This window comes from Oculina patagonica, chromosome 12, assembly GCF_052425735.1.
Source record: "Oculina patagonica isolate OP01 chromosome 12, crgOcupat, whole genome shotgun sequence".
In the NCBI taxonomy this organism is placed as follows: Eukaryota; Metazoa; Cnidaria; class Anthozoa; order Scleractinia; family Oculinidae; genus Oculina; species Oculina patagonica.
The window spans coordinates 14,638,583-14,661,427 of record NC_135769.1 but is presented as its reverse complement, the minus strand read 5'-3'; the positions used below and the strand labels follow the sequence as shown (position 1 = coordinate 14,661,427).

At 38.8% G+C, this 22,845-nt stretch overlaps 1 protein-coding gene across 1 annotated transcript in view; it reads left to right on the top strand.

The window, feature by feature from the left end:
• Positions 1 to 4,621: 4,621 nt before the first annotated feature.
• The window catches only part of LOC144632712 (gamma-glutamyl hydrolase-like), a 47,501-nt gene continuing 29,277 nt past the window's right edge, over positions 4,622 to 22,845 (top strand). The window contains exons 1-3 of the mRNA XM_078491422.1: positions 4,622 to 4,731; positions 8,294 to 8,344; positions 14,942 to 15,026. Of these exons, the coding sequence (XP_078347548.1) occupies positions 4,718 to 4,731; positions 8,294 to 8,344; positions 14,942 to 15,026 (150 nt within the window). The 5' untranslated portion in view covers positions 4,622 to 4,717. The remainder of the gene's footprint in view (positions 4,732 to 8,293; positions 8,345 to 14,941; positions 15,027 to 22,845) is intronic.

The following is a 22,845-nucleotide window of genomic DNA, read 5'->3' as shown; positions in this document are numbered from 1 at the left end:
GCCGATTTTTCCAGTTTATAACCTTTAGCATACAACAGTTAACGGCGCGAGAAAACAAAGCTGCAAATGAACATAGCTTTACAAGCGAATTCGCTACAGTTTCAATAATATGAAAGAAAAATTACTGGCGACAAACTCTCCTAGCAAGAACTTTATTTAAATAAACACACTCCGTTACATTTATAAACTTCGTATCGCATCGAGGAAACTTCGCCACAAGCGAATAAACTACTGGCGAATCAACTGGCGAATTTTGAACAAATTGTGACAACACAAGGAGTCGGTTAATTAAACTATAATTACGACGTAAATCCAATTAAAAAATACAATTTACTTTACCAAGACGATCCCAAGTGTTCCTGAATACTCTTAGAAAGTCCGCGGATGTGTTGTAAGTTCCGATGAAAGTCTTGTCTTCAACTCGCTTTCACTTATCGACACTTCGCCTTCGCCTGTCTTCACTTCGCCTTTGAAGAGTGATTTTTATCACTGCTGTATTCTTTAGGTTTTGCTCAGCGTGTTTCTGTTGGCTTGCATTTCCATTAAGTTCTTAAAAAGCAAAGTTTTGTAAAGAAACAAAACATGTAGCCATGTTTTCAAAGCATAAACTGCCGTCGAGAGCAAACTTGCCGCTCGCTTTCTCAACCTCGTTGGAAACCATTTAAATTCTCGCGCTGTGATTGGTTTAGTCGTACTAGTCTAGATGCTGATTGGTTATATTTTTCACATGTGAAGAAAGCTATACGCGAAGCTGATTGGACGTATCGCTTTTTTCACATGTGAAAATATAGCAAATATAGAATTCTATTTGCAAGGTTTATTGCTTAAAATTCTCGCTATATATATAATAAATATAAATCCAGGCAGAACACTGAACTAACGGTCTAAAAACTAAAAATTAAGACTTTATTCTCTCCAGCCCTTTCTAAAGAATAGCAAATAGTTTTACGATCATCTTATCTTTTTGCTTTATACAAAACGACGGCAATATAAATTATTTTGTTGGCATATTCCCGTCTTACTTTTCTTTCCTATATTTGTCTTAACAACGGTGCACTGAAATGAGTTGCTCAGTCACGTACGCAAATTTAAAACTTACCTTTTATTTCTTACCGTGTGCAAAGTTTAAACAAATTTAAACACTTAATCATCTCTATTCACTGAAGTTATTCAGTGTAAAAGTGGGCTACACTAAAACAAAATAATTGTTTTTATTTTTTTCTTTGTTCGTGAGCGGGCGGTATCCTACAAATCCTGCGATCTGATTGGTTCCGGGAGCGGGCGGTATTCTCCAATCCGGCCCTCGACAGCGGGTGGTATCCGTTGCGAGATGAATCGTCGAGTGTACTTTCCGCGCGAAATCATTTTGCAGCGTTGTACGAACAAACACAAGAAAGATTTGCTCAGCAAAATCGAAATAGCCGCTCACCAACTGTTGTAAATTCGAAAAGACAGAATAGAAGTGGAATTAAAGGCCTCGAAGTTCTTCTAAAGGCGAGTGTTGATTTTGTTTATCGACAAATTAAGTTCTAGTTGATAGTTTGTTGAGTTTGTGGTTGTTTGTGCATTTTGCAATCATTTCCACGCCATTTTAATACGATAAGATGCGCCGGTTTTAAACTTCAATTTTGAGTAAAAACTGTCTTTTCATCGGCCACTTCTTTGCCAAAACAAAACACTAGTTGCCATCATTCAAGAAAATGAGATTCGTTAATTAAAAACAGCCAAAATAATTCTGACAATATTGTGCCGTACGTCCAAGCTTCGCATTTCATTTAGTTTCACTTTCGCACTGTTTATCACAAAATAATTATGCTGGGAATTAACCCAGAGCTTATTAATTCGTTAAATACAAGTGTGTATAGCTATACCGAAACTGTCTTTCCGTCAGATAGTTTTTTTTTTTTCGGAAAATTCTCAAACTTAGCATCCTGCGAACAGAGTTCTTTATCAAAACATTCATCGGGAAGCCGGAATCGGCGTTTAGTTTTGTCAATGATAATGCTTTGGCTCGATTTTACATTTATGATATATTTACTACTTCAATTTCTTTGATTGAATCTCTTCAGTGTTAATTTAATATGCTGAACCTTTCTGTAAATACGGTTCATTTAATTTATTTCGAACTAAATAACAAACAGCATTTTACACTCTTGCTAACCCGTCGATCGACTCAACATTGAAACTAAATGGCGCGCGTATACAAACAAAGATTTTGTGACACAATCTTTCTAGGTTTCTTTTAAAAACAAATAAAGTGGGAAAAAAATAAAAACGTTATTCACCAGCCTAGGTCGGTCCGTATTGGGAAAAACTGTGCCCTCGGTCTTGGAACCGCCCTCGGCCTGCGGCCTCGGGCGGTATCCAAGACCTCGAGCACAGTTTTTCCCAATACGGACCTCCCGGCTGGTGAATAACCTATATGAACTACTCGTTTCACCTCTCGCTCGAGCTAGACTGGGTAAACATGTTTTTCATAGCAAGTTTAGTTTAAATAAATTTATTTTGTTAGTGCTTTTTGCTTTGTCGTAGTTTAGCACTTCGAATAACGTCACTTATACTGTATGAATTTCTTCCGCCGAGAAAATGTAAGGCTAAAAGTCGAAATAAACTCACAGCAATATGAAATTCGACTTTAAAGAAAATCAACTTACGGCAATATGCCAGTTATTCAAAATTATAATAGTTTTTAGCAACGCCAAAAGCAGCGTGCATCTCTTCAACAATGAAAAATAGATACTCAGCTTTATGCGTATATGTCCCTCCAAAAATGCTTAAAAAATTGTAAGGAAAAAATTTTCCTCCAAAAACGCTTGAAAAATGCAGAAAGAAAGGGTTTCCAAACCGTGTCTTCATCTAAACACTGTAAACTGCCGTAGCCGCGGGGAGCCGCTAAAGCGTGCGAAAAACGAAGCCTCGTTTCGGTTTAAACCTTTTAAAAATCCCGGATGACTATCGCCGCCATGTTGCACGACGTACGTTCGTCGTACGCGCCCGCGAACCGTGCCGCTAGCCATGATGACCATGAAAACTCAAATTCATGGTTCTGTTAATTTTCTATGTGTATGGGGCTCTGCTCTGCGGCCCTGCGGGCCGCTGGGAGCTCCGCTATAACGAACAGAAGGAAGTAAAAACTGATGTCAGCTTCGCAGTGGGTGGGTATTTTAGATTCGCAGGAGACAGCTGGATACAGAAACGGAGGGCGCGCGCGGGCATGAGAAACAAAATGGCATAGGATGTTCCGCGATCCGAGCCATTCCTCGGCAAGTGTCATTTGTTTTCCTTCGCGCGCGCGTTCACAGAAATAAATCCCGCGCGATCTCTCTAGCAAGATTTCAAAGGCGATTTTACTCAAGTGGTCTTTTGCGCTTGATTTCAAAGAAAAAACGGGCGACTTGGGGCAAGACTACTTCACCCCCGCCCCCCAATCAGAACCAATCAGTAAATTTCGTCAACTTCAGTATTTGCAAGATCTGGCCTGCGTTATTTTTGAGTGCGCGTTTGGAAAACGCAAAAGGCGCGAGACCGCCACGCGAGGGAAAAAGAGCGTGGCCGTCTCTCGCTTTTCGCGTTTTCCAAATATGCGCCCAAAACTACACAGGCGCCTGCTACGCAGGCTAGCAAGGCCAAGCGCTCCAAGTTTACCTAACCTTGTTCCACATGGGAACTGGTACATATAACGATATGCCAAGGGGGCAGTAAAATTACATCGTTATACCGAGGAATCGTTATATCGAAAATCCCGATATAACGATATTGCCGTAAAATGACCAGAAAATCGTTATATCGGGGTAAACCTAACATATATTTTTTACTGGATAAAGAGGATTAGAATACAGTATCATTTTCGTATGTCATCGTATAAAGCAGGTGTCGGAAACGTTTGAAATTACTCGATTACTGTTATGTTATTGTCTTAAATCTGTAGGTTGCGCGGGGTTGCGCGGATTCCCAGAATTAGCTGTAGGCTCTTAGCCAATGAGAAGACAGCTAATGACTACAATGTATAATAAATGTTATTCATTATTATACATTGTAGTAACTCACTGTCTTCTCATTGGCTAAGAGCCTACAGCTAATTCTGGGAATCCGCGCAACCAACAGATTAGTGAATAATCTGCTTGCAGATTATTCACTAATCTGTAGGTTGCGCGCCCAATGCATGATTTCCAAGAGCAATGTGTCAGGCATCTGGCGGCGAAGGAATTCAAGTTCGTCGATTCGCTTTTGCAACCGAGAAATAATTTGATCTAAGTTTAAAAATTGCTGGACAATAAAGTCTCAGAAAACACAAAATGACTAACAAAAATTGGGAAGGAACTATTCCACGAAATACTTTAAGGAAAAAGCATTCAGCCGGAATTAGCACAAGTTTTGAAACAGGTAGAAATCGTTTTTCATTATTTTCTTTATCAGAAAAACAATGTATAATAAAACAATTATTAGATTCGGTTTTTGTTATATCCGGAATAATCAAAGTCGAGGTAAGTGTTATCAGCCGAAGCCGCAATCGACCTTGATTATTCCGGATATCACAAAAACCTCATCCAATAATTGTTTATATTTCTGTTTTACTAGTGCAAAGTGTACAGATGTAACGATGAATATTTTTTTTATAGGCGTACTTACTCAAGAAACAGATCGAAACGTGACGATATTTGGAAGTCAGTTAGTTGCCGCAACTTACGTAAAGTTCATCGAGTCTGCCGGAGGAAGAATGGTTCCTATTTTGTATCCTTTACCTGGTGTGAAATGAACCATTTATTTACCAGGCAGTCTTTAAGGCCGAACCAGTTCATAACTTGCTAAAGTTATTTTTTTGTTTTGATCACGGTTACTTACCCCAAGCTTTCGCTCGGCCAACATCACCACCAAAGTGCTGGGAGAGAAGGGCGAGCAGTAGAATACGCGATGGGGGAGAATAGGGTGAAAGGCTGCAGTTGCGGGGAGGGGAGGGTATTAGATAAAAGGAAGGGGAGGGGGCTGATGTGCCCGAAATCCCTTTTTTTAGCTGCCATATCCATGATATCGCGAGGGAGGAGAGAGGGGAGGGTGAGAGGTGGGTGGGATGTGCAAGGGGAGGAAATGATAGGGTGAAAGGCTAAAAGGTGGGTTAAGTCTGCATACGAGCCTAGTGACCCATCAGGCCGGAGCTTATTCTGGTTTCCGTAGCATGAAGGGACTAGGAGTATTTTTACTTCTCCCTGGATGAGATGCTAGTCGTTCTCAGGGTTACCGCCCAGCATGAATTCGCCGGAAACCATGTATACATCTTGGGTGAAGAGAAAAACACTAAGAGGGTAACGTGCAACGAAATGCCCAGTCTGGGGCTTGAACCCAGACCGCTCGATCCGGAATCCAACGCACTAACCATTATGCTATCGCACCTCCCAAAAAGGGAGGGGAGGGTGGGATAAAAATCTTCACTTGGTTGAATCGCGCAACCTTTGACTTTTGACTTCTGACTTTTCTTGTCAGAACACCAATTTAAAATATTACGTGTATGTGTACTTTGTTAAGTGTGAATTTTTTTCACAGTCGTACAATTCAAGCACTAAACTTGTTCCGGAGAGAATACTGAATACAGTCCAATCTCTATTAAGCGGCCACCCTTGTGGAAATGGTAAGTGGCCGCTTAATTGAGGTTGGCCGCTTAAAGCGACACCGCGGCAAAACGCACTGCGCATGAGTGGAAATACATCCGGTCAGTTTTGTTTTCCGGTTGACTATGTTCCAGTCGCGTAATACATTCCCGTCGCGCGGTTTCACACTTAGAATGCAAAGAACTTAGGAAAATATGGTCATTCAGTATTATTTTTGTCTTCCTTTGCACCATAGGGTTTCCTCTTCACCAACATTGATGATGCTTGAAGTTTACAGGTCGCAAGCGCTCGACGTCGACAGCGGCATTCGTCTGTGTCTTCACTCCCGCTTTATTGCTCGCAGGCGCGACAGGAGACATACAAAAGAACACTGACTTTAAGTTAGGCTCGTCTTCCTTCACTGAGAAGTCAAAAGAAGACATTTCTCGTGTTGCTGTTCAATGTTTGAGTCTCTCTCCCGGACTCCTGAGTTTTGCTGGTTGAAGCGTTGCGGGCTAAAAGTAGTGTTCCATTCAGCAAGGCAATTTGATTTTCTTTCCTCCTCTCGTCTTTTGGCGGACATGACTTGCGTTCGCACTGGCGTTCATCCCTTTCACTTCGTACCGGTTCTCTCCTCATCTGGAAGAATCAAGTCTTTCTGCTACACGAATTCGGACCTCACTCCGGGTGTTATTCTGTCCTCCTGAGACACGAGGGACGCGTGCGTCATTTTAGGCAAGTGTTAGGTAAATGTGCGAGCTCAACAACCAATTACTGGATAGGAGTTGATATAAGGTATCGATCAGCGGCAGTCTCTGCCTTCTCGCCTGTGTGTCTGAATTTGCTCATCTCTGCTCATTCCCTCAACGATCCACGACTACCTTTTCTTCTTCGGTTTGTTTCGGTCATATTTAGTTGTTCCAGCACAGATCACTCAATTCACAGCAACAACTCGTGGGCCACGACTACCTTGAACCGATCCGAAGCGTAGCGAGAAGCCCGTTGAGTGACTGGAAAGGTGACCGGAAGTGCATTCAGCGCATGCGTAGACGTTCTGCCGCGGTGCCGCTTAAAGCATAAGGCGCGGTAGAAACATTACTCGATAGCCAGGAAATCAAAACATCATGACTCAGCTTAGCTTAGTGACAACGGCATTACATCAAAACGATTATAAGCGTGTGTTTAAATGTTATTTTTAGTTGTCACTTCAAATTTTGAACTCTTATCTGCCACGAGGCAGTTGAAAATAAGGCCAAACTAAGTGTATTGGTGGCCGCTTAATGTCGTATAAACAATAGGCAAATACTCAATGGGAGGCCGAAAGATAGCCGCGGCGACTTTTAATAGAGGTGGCCGCTAAATGAGAGTTTTATTTACAGTATTATACTGGCAATACTTCAGGACTTTGATAGCTGATCGCTTCATAGTGGGTGGCCATTTAATGGGTGACCGCTTAAGAGGGGTTCGACTGTATTCAAGTCAGGATCTACTTTTGACACGAAAGATATTTATAAAAGAAGACCATTACTCATTCACTCAGTATCTCGAACTGTGCTGTCAGACTATGTTGTTGACATTATGTGACTCGTGTGAATAACATTATATTCAACTAAGAGCCATTAAATTCCGCTCTCTTTAGTAAGAAATTAATTATTATTTGCGTGCCTTCCAAGCGCGTTGCGTTTATTTTTGGAATCGAATCAAAAATTACAAACCCAGCAAGGCCCGGGACACACTCAAGCAGTCATGTATGCACTTACTGGCTTTGAATCACACAAGCTTACGCGTTTATACGACTTGTGCCGAAGGGTGTGAAGTGACTGCTTCCCCTTATGAAGCTGATACCGTTTTTGCCCAAACATACCTAACGTTTTCCCCTTAATCAGATTGGTATTAAAATAACACCGGATTTTGGTCTTAATTGAAGTTTGGTCTAATATATTTTTAGGGACATCGCTATTGCTATGACAACGATAAACAGAAAACCTCAAAATCAGCAAAACTTGAATTCCATGCGATCCAGATTTCACAGGCTTACGGGTCGGACCTTTTTTTTTTGAAGGGAGTGGGGGTTGGGCAATTACCAAAAAAACCGAAAAGTTGGAAAAATGTGCACTAGTAAGAACGGGAAAAAATTCAAGCCAGCCCCACCTGCTTAAGTTGGATGGAGCAAAAAAAGTCTTGCAGAGGATTATGTTGGTAAAGAAAATTCTTGCAAATACCAACGCTGAAAAAAATGTTACTCAGAAAAATTGCCCAACCCCCTTCAAAAAAATAATGGTCCGTCCCTAAAATATAGTCTATTTCCAATGAAATATACAAGAAGGAATGAAAATTTGAATAAATCGCAAAAACATTTCCAACGTGTTTTTTGTATAATAATAGTAAATTGACCGAGAGATGAACACTACGTTGACGAAATGGCCTTGAGATAACGCCAAAAGTTGTTTTAAAGTTATGTTTTGATGATATGGAGATTTTATCGATTTTCTTCTTATCCGTGTAAATGGCCCACCAACTAAATTTGATTATCCTGACATACATGATAACCATGTCACTGCCAATGCGATAATGTGTGCAGATCCCTTTGGACAGAGCAAAGACGAATGGGAACACAGCATTTTTTGATTCCAAGCTCTTTTATTCAGGAGCCACGAAACTTTTCTGCTTACACGATATCGTTGTAATTCTTAACTTCAAACTAACTGCAGCATTAACTCGACTGTTAAACAAGTTGAAAAGCTGTTCAGTTCCATCAATGGGTGAGAGAAACAAAAGATAAGGTCATACTAATCCATGACATATATGTAGCCTACGTGGAGCCGAGACGTTGTTTCTGAGCCTATTCCCGGCGTTAGCCGTTCTTCGCGTTACTCTCTTACCAACCTGAAACAACCTATGAGTACAGCCGCATAAATATAGTACAATGGGACCAAGATTGTCCACGAGATAACACGCCATTGAAATCTTCAGTAGTGATTGCAACAAAATGTTGGACATAAAACAACATAATTAGTATAAAATAACAAAATCTAATGAATAGACCATTTGCATTATAACGTAAGAGCAATTCTGGTACTTGTAGTTAGGTTCGCGGGAAAACACCATTCCTGGCTTGTGATTGGCTAAGGGCAGCCAAGCGGGAAGGTGGACATCTATGACATTTATTTGAAGCTGAGCTACTAAAGTTTACGCTCTTGTCGCTTCGAAATTTGCTTACCGTATTCACTCGAATAAGCGCCGCCCCCGAATAACCGCCGCCCTCGAATAAGCGCCGCATTTAGGACAAAAAAGTTAATAAGCGCCGCCCCCGAATAAGCGCCGCAGTCTCGATGTGACGCTTATTTGAAGAATTTCGTTTAACTTAAAACGGCACTACAAAGCAACTCTAAGACAAGCTTGAACATTTCTTTGCATCAAAAGCCATGTTTTGCAGTTATGAGTGATTGTTTTTTCGCTCTCCCATTAGTTTTTCTATTCAACACTCTATTAACAATACGTAGTTCTGTAAATAATGCGAAGGCCGCCAACCTTTGCCAGGACAGCTAGCGCCACTTCTGTACAAATACTGACAATCAAAAGACGCTCTTTTCAATAACTGTAAAAGATAAGATTCTTTGTGGCGTCGAAATTTTAAATAAGCGCCGCTCTCGAATAAGCGCCGCACTTGAGACGCGAAAAATTAAATAGCGCCGCGGCGCTTATTCGAGTAAATACGGTATACATTTATATTTCAGTTACCTGTCCAAAGTATAGAAACAGGATGATAGCTTTGGAATGAAACTTGACTTACAAATGTTGTTCGTGTTTAAGTAAGTTTAATATGTCGTTGTGCGCAGAGTTGACTTGGTAGAATTTCATTCATCGCGGCCGACAACTCCTCTTCGTAAATAATTTTATCCTAAAATCACAGCTTAAAAAAATCGCGCACTGGAAACAGATTGCTTGAAAGGACGAGTCTAGGATATGATTAAATTAGTGTGGAATCAAGTGAACGCAAGGCAAGCCATTGACTTTGTTCATCATCTATTTTCAGACGTTCAACCACAGGCGGGCGTTCAACGAAAGGCGGCCCAGACGTTGTATTCGATTTAGGTGATTATAAGACTCTATACCAGACGACACAAGGAAAATAAAAACTTACACGATTTTAAAAAGAATCTAAGAACATTTAAATCTTACGGGACTTTGAGCGAGTAGTTTGTCAATTTTTATTATTGCTATTTTACTGTTTTTAATAATATTTTAAAGTTTTTCTTAATTTGTAAATTTTAAATTTTTATATATATAATCTTAGTTAAACAATATTGTAATTTGTAGACGAGTTTTTCTTTCTGACGTAGTGCTCGTCTAAACGGCTTTAAACCCACTTTAGAAGCACACAAATGTCAAAATAACGTAAGATGATTTCGACATTGCTGATCCTAGCAGTATGCAGGACGCGTGTCACTTATCAACCTAGTAAATGGCCTAGCTCACAGCGAGTCTCACGTAGCTCAGTTGGTTAGAGCGCCCAACCGGTATCTGGGAGGCCATGGGTTCGATTCCCGTCGGGGACTCAGATTTTTTCTTTGTCCCACGCTCGTGTCATGTAGAATAATATTCTTCACGATAAACTTAACGTAAGACATTTTTATTCAAATCTTTCATACAAGTACTATTAAGAGCAATTTTCAAAGTATTCTCATACATTATCTTATAATCACCTAAATCGAATACAACGTCTGGGCTGCCTGTGGTTCAACACACGATCGCTTCCATCGATCGCAGGTGAATTAATTCTTACTGAAAAGCTTAGAAAATTTACCATATATTATGATTACTCGGCGGGACGGTCAGTTTAATTTATTTTTACAGTGAGACAGAGAAACGAGTCAAATAATATTTCTCGTTCAATCGAGCTTCATCGATGAATCATGAAGGGTCAATGATAGAGGAATTTTTTATCTTAAAACTGTATTTCTTTTTTCGTCAAATTAGAACTGTAATTGCAATTTTCTTTAACAAAGAATCTTTCTTGTTTTTTGTACTGAAAATGTAAACTCGTCGATTTGGAGTTGTGGTTTCAATTCGTGGTTTTCACGTGACGTCATCAAAATTCTAAAACCCAGAATCGCAAGACCCCTGAGTTTTTATCCTTCCATGACAATTAGACGTCCTTAATATATATCCTTTTGAAGGTTTTTAGCTCGATAGCATTCGCCGTCTTTAAGCTAGAGCATTTTGAATTTCGGAGTTTCACGCCACACGGGATCAAAGATGGTCGCCGGAAGGCTGTCACGTATTCTTTAAAATTCGATTTTTAACAATCTGGACAGTTGAGGTTCCGCGAGAAGTGTTTTTGGCAATGTTTACTTGTTCATGAGGGTGATTTGCCGCTTTTGTAGCAGAATTTAATGCAGATGTTTTCTATTTCCGGCCGCCATGTTGGAGCCCAAGCAGTTGGGCTCCAACATGGCGATTCCATACTGTGCTCTCTAAATTTGCGTGAAACATTTTGACTGATAACTCCAGTACGGAATAACGTACAGACCTGGGACTTGGACAAGTAGTTTATATAGTAGTTTTCTACAACCTGTAATATTCTTGATCTTTTCGACTCAATAGTTTTGGATTTAGTTTTTCGCAGCGTGACAGTGAAAACCACCTATACGAGCGAGGGCCGTGTGAGCAAATATAATTTTATTTACATAATTTTGTTGATAATTTTATATACTTGTGAGACTCGAAAAGGTTAGCCTCAAAGATTTTTACGAGTGGAGACATCATGTACTGTACTCCCCAATGTTTAGAAAGCTAGGGTAAAATATTGCGTCTTCGTATACTATTTGAAAATACCTGGAAAGCAAAAGCTAGGGTAAATTATTGCGTCTTCGTATACTCTTTGAAAATACCTGGCAAGCAAAAGTTTAAGGAATTTCATTAAATAACAGCGCGACTGAGACTCGACTGGAGGAAACACTCGTTGAAACTTCACTACAAAACGCAACCCAGCAAATATTCAATTTCTTTCATACCTTTTTCATTTTAACAGACTTGGTTTTATACTGAGAACTTGCTTTTTGCCTTTTAAATGACGCCTCAGGTACGCCTTTTTCGGTGAGAGTAATTTTCTTTACCTCCATCGCGATTTTCTTAAGCAAGCGGGCTTGATGATGATGATAATTCAAAATTTCCCGCGAACTTAACTACAATTACCAGAAGTCTTTGCGCTTTTACGTCATAATGCAAATGGTCTATTCTAGTGGTTTAAAGCGGAGCTCCCAGCAGCCCAAAGGGCCGCAGAACAAAGCCCCTTACCCATAGAAAATTTACAGAACCATGCGCCTAGCGACGACGATTAGCTACGTCACCCCGACATGGCGGCATTACTCCAGAAATAGGTTAAGGTTAACGACAGCTTAACGTCAGCTTGGACATCCATGTTATGGTCAATGCCCAATTCCTTCTTTGGCGCGCGCCTGCCGGGAATCATGGTAGACATGGTAGTTGTATTCATCAAAACATGCACGAGATATAGCAACGATGAATACAACTACCATGATTCCCTGCAGGCGTAGCCGTCAAAACAAGGTATCCGCTGACTGGTATCACATGACCACATCGAAGGCTCAGATACAAAACTCATCGAGGTCGAATGTTTTTAGGTTACCGCTTACCAAGTAATGGTTTGCATTGTATCGCGGGCTTAAGTCATATATTTTTCTGTAAACGTTTAGTAAATTCGGATTTACAAAAACAACAACATCTGTTTTATTTTGCCAAAATAAATAGAAATAATTATAGCATATAATAAATATACTAAAATAGGCAAAAGAACTACCCAGAATAGAAATAAACTAAACGAGCTGAGTAGTTACAAAAAAATTAAATTGCTTTGACTAGGTTGTACATGACTAAAAAAAGGAGACGAAAGTCAAATAAGACTACTAGGTATGTGTAAATAGTAATTTAGATAAATAGTAGAAAAAAGGAACAGGGAAAAAAGAAAGAAAGAAAGAAGGAATGACAGACAGACAGTCAGACAATTTTATTTCAATGCGGAATCTCTTCAATTACAAAGAATTGGTTTCCAAGAAAGCCGTGCAAAGAAATTACAAAGGAACTATACAATTGCAAAATTTAATTACAGAATTGAAAAATGCTACGGTTAAATGCTATTCTTGAGACTGAGTGAGCGTAAAGATTTACTTAATGGCTCAATAGACTGTTTTAATTTGATGGAGTTCGGAAGAGAATTCCATAGTTTGGCACCACGATATGAAAAACTCTTCCTTAAGCTTTCAGTTTTTGGTTTCTGGAGCGCTAAATTGAAATTCTAGTCTCTGAGATTGCAAACAGTTTTGTCACAAATCGGGTTAAATACTTCAGTTAGGTACTCTGGAGCTTTGTTATCAATTACGATCGCACTGTGTTGGTGACGCCGAACTCCAAAAGAGTGTCCCATTTAAGAATTTTCCAAATAACAACGGATCTAGTTTCCCAGTCACTTTGAGTGATGATCCGAGCTGCCCGATTATAGAGTTTATCGATTCTGTCTGACAGGCCCTTGTTTAGGCCTGTCCAAACTACATCACAGTAATCAAAATAGGGAAGAACTAAAAAATTAAAACTTAAGAAAGAAAGAAAGAAAGAAAGAAAAAAAAAGAAAAAGAAAACAGTACCAATTAATGTTTGAACCAAAATTTGTTTATGTGAGTTTAATGAGAGCAAAGTGACTAAGCCAGCATTAACCATAAGTACTTTAATAATGCTTATTCATAGTTATTTTAAGGACGTTTGCGCGAAAATCTTCCAACATTGCAATTTTTCTTAAACTTTCATAATTTACAAGCTACTCATGTCAGAGATGTAAAAAGAATTGGGGGTCACCGAATTCGTTTTCGAGATACGATATCTGAAAGAAGGGGCTTATTTGGATAAATTTGACTTTGTCACACGAAAATACTTTAACTGAATTGATGCAGGCCTACTTCCTTTGTCCGAATTTATTTTAGTGGGTTTATTGAACTATATATTTCACTTTTTAAAGTCGCTAAGAGTAAACATTTCCTTTAACAATTGGATTTGCAGACGTTCAAAACAGCTGCTGCAAAATGTGACTGATTCAATTGCGCGCGGGAATAGAAAATGAAAAATAATAAACTTCAAACATTCAAATTTGGCTCATTTTTTTTTCAATCAGTAAAGGTCTAGCCCAAAAGGTTATATATCCCGAAAAAAATGGGGGTCACTGACCCTTTAAGAGATGAAACTGCAAGCTAAGTTAACGCAACGGCTACACACCCCATATGTGTTTGAAAAGTTTTCTCAGCGAGCGCGCTTACATGTGACGTTGCAACATGAATTACTTGCGCAGTACGAGATAGTCTTTTTAGTTCTTCATCCAAGTTATTCCAGATGGAAGGACCAGAAAAGTCAAAGTGTAAATTCAATTGGCCATAATTGGTTCTAACCCGATTGATATTGTAAGTCGATTTTGATGCCAGCCTAGTATTATAATTGTGTTAAGATGATATACTTAAGAAGAAATTGTCAAAAGCTTTAGGTAGTAAGTATGTTATGATGAAACATAATCAAAGAGCTCTTCGAGCCACGACTGAATTTTTTGCCAAGTTTAAAAGTTTAGTTTTCATTCCTTGAAAATATATGAGCAGCAGGTGATTCAAACATTTCTTTAATGCACATGATAACAGATAAACAGCAGAACGTCTATTACATTGATATAAGATATTTTCGTCTTATGTTACTTAGTATGTCTGAATAGCACACTCTAGTAGCAGACTCGTACCCAGTCGCTATTTACGTGTTTTGGGGGGCGAAAAAAGATTGGATACTAGCAAAATTAAGGCGCGCGGGGGGTCATGGGAAGGGTCGAAGGAAAAATAGCGACGAGTCTGCTCTAGTAGGCATCTGACTGGGAACGAAAGGTCGCGAGTTTGAATCCCAGAGGAGACAGTTTTTGCGGAGTTGTAATGAGAAGTTTACAGATGATGGACCGACCAACCATGCGAGTGCCATTGGGCTAGCTACTAAACTTCCTGAATAAATTCAGTCGTAAATCGAAAAAAGGGCAAAATAAAAAACCGGGGAGCTCCGCTTTTTAGGCTTGGCTAAATACATTTGATACAGAAGAAAAGGCTATACATTTTAATTAAAATAACAGACAGTACTGAAACTCTCAACTTTAAAAACATTTAGTGTTCTTGGAAACAAGAAAACTCCTTTCTAGCTGGTTTGGTATTTTTTTAGAATCTGAGCCACTCTTTTAGGTTTTAAATTAGGTTGGTGCTTCGCCGAAACTCGTATCCGGCGAAAATCCAATTTTTTAATCCCTTTCTTGTTAATTAAATTACCAGAGCGATTTTTCCTGGAGGACATCGACTACTGCACCACACAAACTATTCAAGAGTAGGGAAACAGATATTAGAACTGGCCCGTAAGGTAAGCTTCAACATTAAAATATCTTGCGAAATTGCGCGGAATATCGCCTGATACTTAGCCCACGAGGTCGTTGGCTGAGTTGCATAAATCAGACGGTAATTATTTTATGACTATTATTCTTCAACAAATTGTCTGCGAAACACGTTTTGCAGCCAGAAAAACAAACTGTGGTAATGCAGCGCTTTTCAAGGCTTTGAACCAGGCTCCTGTTTAGTCCAATCTTCAGAAGTCTATGTTTATCGCAGTATATATATGCCTGGGAGTACTTCCTATAAACAAACAATAGTCACTATTTGGCGCGAAAATATGCTCTGATATTTTTCATGGACATTACCTTTAAGCGAACAGTTTTCTGGCTGGTCGAAGAAAACTGCGATCTTCGAGGAACAAATTAGGTCCAAGGACAAATATCAGTGCATATTTTTGAAGCCAAATGGAGGCTTTTGTGTTTATTATTATTTAAATAGTACTTTTACACAAGGCCGCTCATTTTGGGAGATCTTTTCTTGAAGCTTTCAAATGTCAAAGTAATTTTGTCGGCATTCGAAATATGTTAATCTTTTGAAAAAGTTCAGTTCTATTTAATTTAACAATTTACACGGGACAAAAACGTAAATCGAGCAAGTTCGAAAGTTGGGAAATATCACTTGGGGGATATTTAATAAGTCTAATAACAATTAGTAGAAACTCAGCCGTGTTCTATTGCAAATCCGCGAATCTGATTGGTTCTCCCATTGTTTTCTATTTAACAAATAGATTTCATTTTGCCGTGCGTCTGTTCAGTTATAGATCACAGATGACGTCAAAATGTGGTATAAACAGATGTTAAATTATAAACAATGTTATTATAAACATACAATAACACAAGACTTCAGTACACTTCAGTCTGAGCAATGCCGCTACCCGTGAGCTAAGAAGCACTGTTAAACCGATTAAATAAACAGAAAAATGGTTAATTAAAAGTTAATGAAAAAAACTAACCTTTATTTCGATTTGGAAAGTTGTTCAAATCTGTAAGCATTAACCTAAGTGTCCAACCGCCATTCATTTGTTTCCCGTGGCGGCTTCCAACTGCACAACATCGGTCAAACACTTTCACACAGATTTCGATGATTTCTCGAATAATTCTGTCTTCTTTCAAAGGTGAAGGATGGTTGGTGTATTATTTCTCACTGTAGATTTGTAATTAAGCTGAACTTATAATAATAATGTTCTTTCCCAGGGAGCTCACATCTCCAAAGAGGTTATTCAGTGAGGCCCTGAAAGCAACTTTTTTTGCTTTGTTGTGGCCCCGCGAGTTTCAAAAACTTTGCCGACATCTCTGATTTGGACTGTGAACTCTGATCACGCGCGCGAGTCACACCACCGCGTGACGTCATCTATGTGTCTGTACTCTAATATATCATAGGTAAGAACCGATCAAAATGCGCGTAGAATTTAGGTTATTATATAATTGATCAATAGAGTGTTTCTGTCTCGGAACTATCGGTCTGATAGTTGCCCCTTGGAAATTTGATGTTCTTAAAACTAGAATATTAGCCCTCGAAGCTTCGCTTCTCGGGCTAATATTTGTTTTAAGAACATCAAATTTCCGCGGGGCAACTATCAGCCGATAGTTCTTCGACAGAAACACTCTATTGTTAAAATAGAAAACTCAGGCTCGTAGTCTAATTGTTATTCCACGAGCGCGCGTTGAATATGAGACGGTAGAAAGACAACGAGGCGCTACGCGCTATAACAATCTCATATCCAACAAGCGCGAGTGGAATAATTGTTTTATTAAAATCGCCCAAAGAATTACAACATTTGAACTCCCCAGCTGTTTTCGTTGACGGGTATTGGCTACGATAATTTGTGGTAAATGGTATATGAGCTCATATACCATTGCCTGTTAACCAATCAAAACTCAGGAATTGCAATATACAATTGATAGTTTTTAATAACTTCTGTTATTTTTTTCTTTGTTCGTGAGCGGGCGGTATTCTACAAATCCTGCGGTCTAATTGGTTGCGGGAGCGGGCGGTATTCTCCAATCCGGCCCACTCACAGCGGGCGGTATTAGCGTTGTACGAACGAACACATGAAAGATTTGCTCTGCAAAATTAAAATAGCCGCTCACCAATTTGCAACTGTTGTAAATGTAAAAAGATAGAATATAAGTGGAATTAAAGGCCTCGAAGTTCTTTTAAAGGCGAGTATTTATTTCTTTATCGACAAAATCAAGTTCTAGTTTCGTAGTTTGTTGTGGTTGTTTGTGCATTTCGCAATCGCTGCGCCGGTTTTAAACTTCAATTTTAGTTAAACTGTCTTTTTTCGGCCACTATTTTGCCACAACAAAACATTAGTTGCCATCATTCAAGAAAATGAGATTTATTAATTAAAAACAGCCAAAATAATTCTCGCAATATTGTGCCGTACGTCCAAACTACGATTTCATTCAGCTTCACTTTCGCACTGTTTATCACAAAGAAATAATGCTGGGATCAACGTAGAGCTTATTATTAGTTAAAAACAAGTGTGTGTAGCTTTACCGAACTGTCTTTCAGTGAGATAGTATTTTTGGTCAGAGAAATTCTCGAACTTAATGTCCTGCGAACAGAGTTTCACAGAGTTCTTTATCAAAACATTCATCAGGAAGCCGGAATTTTACAAATAAAGTAGGGAAAAAATAAAAATGTTATTCACCAGCCTAGGTCGGTCCGTTTTGGGAAAAACTGTGCCCTCGGTCTTGGAACCGAGACCTCGGGCACAGTTTGTCCCAATACGGACCTCCCGGCTGGTGAATAACATATCAGGAGGACAAAACGGAGCTGTTCCACAGAAGAGCTGTTCTTCATGCACTTCCCAGCTGGCGGAAAAAACGCACGATTTCTAACGAACCAGTCATTAGATTTTTATGAAATTTTACATGATTATACTTTAGAAAGCAAGAAAACTGCTGATTACAAAAAACACGGCCAGCCAGATGGGTTGAATTTTTTTCTCAGGCCGGTTTGAAAGTGCATGAAGAACAGCTTTTCTGTGGAACAGCTTCGTTTTGTCCTCATAGTTTTCCTATCTGCAGTGGCAAGTCATGAAGTTCTGTATCCGTGCTGTATTCTCTGCCACAAAGTTGTCGGAAAAGTCCAAACTTTGAGATTTTCGAAGGTGTCCTGACCTAAATACGATCATTTTACCAAGGAGAGATATTTATGGTGAGAACAATGCGTTTTTAAAAAGGACACGATTGTTTATGCCGAATCCCTGATTTTTGTGATTACTCTGAGTTGCAGAAATATTCAAAGTTAAATGAAAACAAGCTCAAAGACTTCCTACAATCTATACGAACGTAAACAAACAAACTGCACTGGGCCGCGAACAAAATGCTGCTAGTGTACCATCATGTCTCTGCCGCATTAAGTTTTCTACGCAGTTCGATCAGCCTTGCAGTTTCACGTTTCATGTTTTATATGAACGTATTTTTTTTTTTTTTTTTTTTTTTTTTTTTTTTGATATCTTCCTTATTGGTCGCTCAAACCCGGGCCCCATTCGCCGGGGGGGTTTATTTAAAACTTGGCCTCAGAGACCCGGCGTTTATTTGAAGCCGGCGTTTAATCGGGGTCCGGCGTTTAATCGAGAAAATACGGTATATCGCTAAGTGTTGTTTTAAATTGGTTAAAATATCAAAGAAACAGGGATTTTTTTACAAATCACGCGCACGCACCCATATTTTTGTCCAGTCATAAATATCTCGTAAAGTTGTCGATGTCAGTCGTTGTACTTCGTGCATACGCTTTAAATAAATACATAACGATGTGATGCCAGTTTAGTTTATTATTTTTATGGTGAACGAAGATACCAATTTCGTTTATATTTTTAATTCGTAGTCCTTCCTCTGACTATAAATAGATTCTTAAAGGCTGGAAAAGACGACAAACCAAGTTGAAATATTTAGGCATTCAAATTTCAACTTCATTTAAATTTTTTATAGTAGACAGTTTGAACTCAGGAGCACCAGTAGTTTGTATAGTGCGATCGTCTGGGTGACAGTAGCTCTAAAAAGAACTGTTGTTGGTATACGTTTGTGAGCTACACGGATACTGTCGGGTTGTATAATCCGCGTAATCATCTTTGAAGTGCCCCCGATGTAACAAACTACTGAAACAACCGAACTGAACCCGAAAAAGTGTTTCACCTAATGAAGTCAGCGTTACAGTTGCCTTGTACAAAATACGTTCAAGATATTCGTATTCGTCAACAAGTTGCGCTCGGGTCGTTAAAGTTGTAACTTTTGTGGGAAGGCAGGTTGCAAGGATGGTTCGTCCAGTAATCTGTCAGCATGCGTCCATTTTTTTGAACACTGTGATTCGCAGTTCGGTGTTGTCTAAGCCTGCGATTGTTGTCTCAGTCGGCTTACCAGACAGTCTAGAAAAGTACGCTTTCCGTTTTCTTCGATCTCCCTGGTAAACTGGATGTCGGCGTTCTGTTCGTTGAGGTGTTTGTGAAAAGCGTCAATTTCGAGTGTAATCAACGCTGCGGGCAAGTTATTTTTTAAATATCTTTATTCTCATTTTAACATCTTTACATACATAAAATGACTGACATTACCGAATACGTTACATATGTTACACTACATTGCATTACATCTGATTCTCTATCATTAGATAAATAAAGATAAAAGACCTATACACACTAAAACGAAAAAAATAATAATTGAAAAGTAAGTAAATGAATGGAATAATAAAAAATAATTAATTAATTAATTAAGTTTTCCAGCAGTACAGTATCGCTGCCGTTTTTGATGCATTAAATGTTAAGCAAAGGCTTCCACTTCCCTTTATTTGTGTTTAGTCTGTTGTTGTTCTTGGCTACGGCTCGTTATTTTTTTTCTATAAGATGAGACAATGATGCATGGTTTTTAGGCGATTTTGGTAAATTATCTGTTTACCAGCTTCACCACTCTGAGTGCAATTTCGTCTCAGCATCATATAGTAGTCTCGATGACAGCCATCCCTTGCTTCGTTCGACTTGAACAAGGCGTATAATTTCCAGAAAAGCTATTGTTTCGGATCTTCCCGCAAACCTTAATTGTTGTCATAATTTTCCAGCATGAATAGACGATTTAAGAGGAGATTGTCGAAGAAAATATTCGAAAGAAAATTCTCTCGTTCGCTTTCCTTCGCGAGTTTCATTCAGCTCAAGAAGTGAACACTGCGCCACAATTTTTTCCCACCTCCTCATAATTTCACTTCTTTTACATCAAAATGAAATGTCCAGTGGATTTTATTCCATTCGCCCTTGTTGAATACGAGTGGTTATAGCCAACGAACGGCCAACGACGCGCGAAGCAAAAAAAAAAAAAAGAGTGTTAGATAGATGGATCATGAGTTTCATCATTGGATTTAATGAGTTTTTTCCATGCAGAAGGGAGCGATTTATAAAGACCTCTTAGTAGAAGATACATTAAGAATTCCAAGGTTTGAAATTTCCATTTTTTGTCAATATGTTTCCAAGGGATATTAGACCGTTAGAAGATACTTTCTTGCAGAATACGAGCTTTCCATCAATGCGTAGAGATTGGTTGTTCCATAATACGTCTGGTGTCCGTCTGGTGGAAAATGAATTTATATTTTACTTGAGAATTTTGCAACTTTTCGGACCGATTGTGCTTATTTATTGCTTTAAGACTAGCTTCCGCTGAATATTCAGAGAGCGTTTAATCCCAAATAGAAAACCAAATATTAGCCGTCGTGGCTGATGTCATCCAAAATACGTAGAATTTCGCTTTTCACGTTGTTGTTCGGCAGAGAACGGCTTTGAAGTGTACCAAGATTCAAAACGCACGTGCATAGTTAAAGCACGTGCAGTTAATTTGCTCATTAACGTAAAATGCTAATGAGAAGAACAACAGAGATTCCTGATTGGTTTTCATACCAGCGTGCATTCTACTTATGTCTCACATGATTATGCAAAACTACAGCAAACAAAACTTTAAGCTATTTTTGAGCTTTTAAGCTCAGAAAAGCTATTTTATTTAAAAAATGCACGTCTCTGAACAACAACCAACAATCAATCAACTGAACAACGGCCGAACAGAACAAATTAACTGCTTGAAATGTCACTAAACACATTTATTTCAATTCTAACGTGCAGTCTGCGGAATCGGAATCCACTATTACGGTTTGGATATTGGATATGGGACATTTTTAAAAGGAATGAGGGCTAAAGCCTCTCATTAAACATCAAAAAAGAAGCAAATTTCTTTATATGAAGTCTTGTCTTTATTCTACGCATAAATTATACCATCTAAAAAGAAATTCCAAGATATTTCAAAATTCCTCTTGTAAATTTCGATGAAACTCCGCAGAGCTGAAGGCAAGCACCCAAGGTATACGTAGCGTGAAGGATCTCGAGAGAAAATGCAGTTCCGGGCTAAAATTCCATTCGGAGCAGAAACCTGGGTGACGTCATCTTCACGTGATATTCATTCCGATCTCCCAAAAATTTATATCATATTGTAGTTCAGTCTATGTGTAATCCATGTGATATGGTGGATATGTCATTGACATTAATCCCTTTAAGTATGAGGGTTTCAAAGTTGATAGGTATCGCTAGAAAAAACCTGGGTTCAATCTTCAATCTGAAGGTCGCTACTGAAAAGAATAGGGACTCCCTTGCTGCGAGTTGTGCCATGTGAAAACAACATTTTGCCTAGCCATTGAAACTTCCATTGATTTTCAAATTTCACGGGAGCTATTTGTTTCTTATTTCATGATTGACACATTTTCTTTTGTTATTCAACAACCTAATAGAACCTTATATTGTATATATATATTGTAATTAATAGTTCTCTGTAATTCAGTTATTACTGCAATGAGTTTTTTTTACAATAACTGAGCGAATTCTCGCGCGCTGATTGGCTAATTTTTATTGTCAATAAGAGTACAGACGCGGTCTACAGACGCATTAAACTCGTAGCTGACGCAATCAGCGAAGGTTTTGTCAAACTTTTCAGCACTGATTTAGCGCTGTATTCTTGATAAGGCGAGATTTATACCACAAAACTAGAAGTCTTCAATGAGGAAATCATCTAAAATTTATCGGTTAAAACTTACGAAACCAGTGCGACCTGAGAGCGAAGAGATCTGGATGTTTATTGAGGATTCAGACCGAAAATCGGCGTTGAGCGGGAATGTGTGCTGTCAATGAAATTAGAAAGCTGAACCACGTTTTAGCGGATTATTTTGTGAACACTTTTCAGTGGATTAAAGGTTAGTTGAACAACTCGAATTTTCTCGTGTATTTCTGGCGGTATTCTTACCAAACTTTTAATTTACGAGCCTGCGAGTGTAATTTTCCAAATTACAGCGACAAAATTTAGATTCTGCGGCCGTACGGCAATCGCATCTTCCCCGCAGTAGATTTCTTTCCTTCGTTTTAAAATCAGTTTTGGCTTTCTGTTATTGTAAAAAACGGCGGCTCGCGAATCTACAACACTTTGACAATGTTATGACGCAATTTATCATCAATAACAGGACAGACACATAAAAACTGATGTCAATTTGTTAACCATTAAACATTGTATTGTATTGTATTTTTTTATTTAACCACAGGCTTACCATCCTATGTTTGTGAGGTCACAGTATGCCCATACGAATATTCAAATTTCTTCACTAATTGCTATTGTAAATATTTAAACTTTCTACAATCGGCTTTTACGACTCGTATTTGTAATAAAATGAAATAGAAATATTTTTGCATAGTTTAGGTTTGTTTTTATACAGTTTTCTTGGCGATTTGTAGCGCGCGAGAGCAGTTCTAGGAGTTTACGTTTTCGACT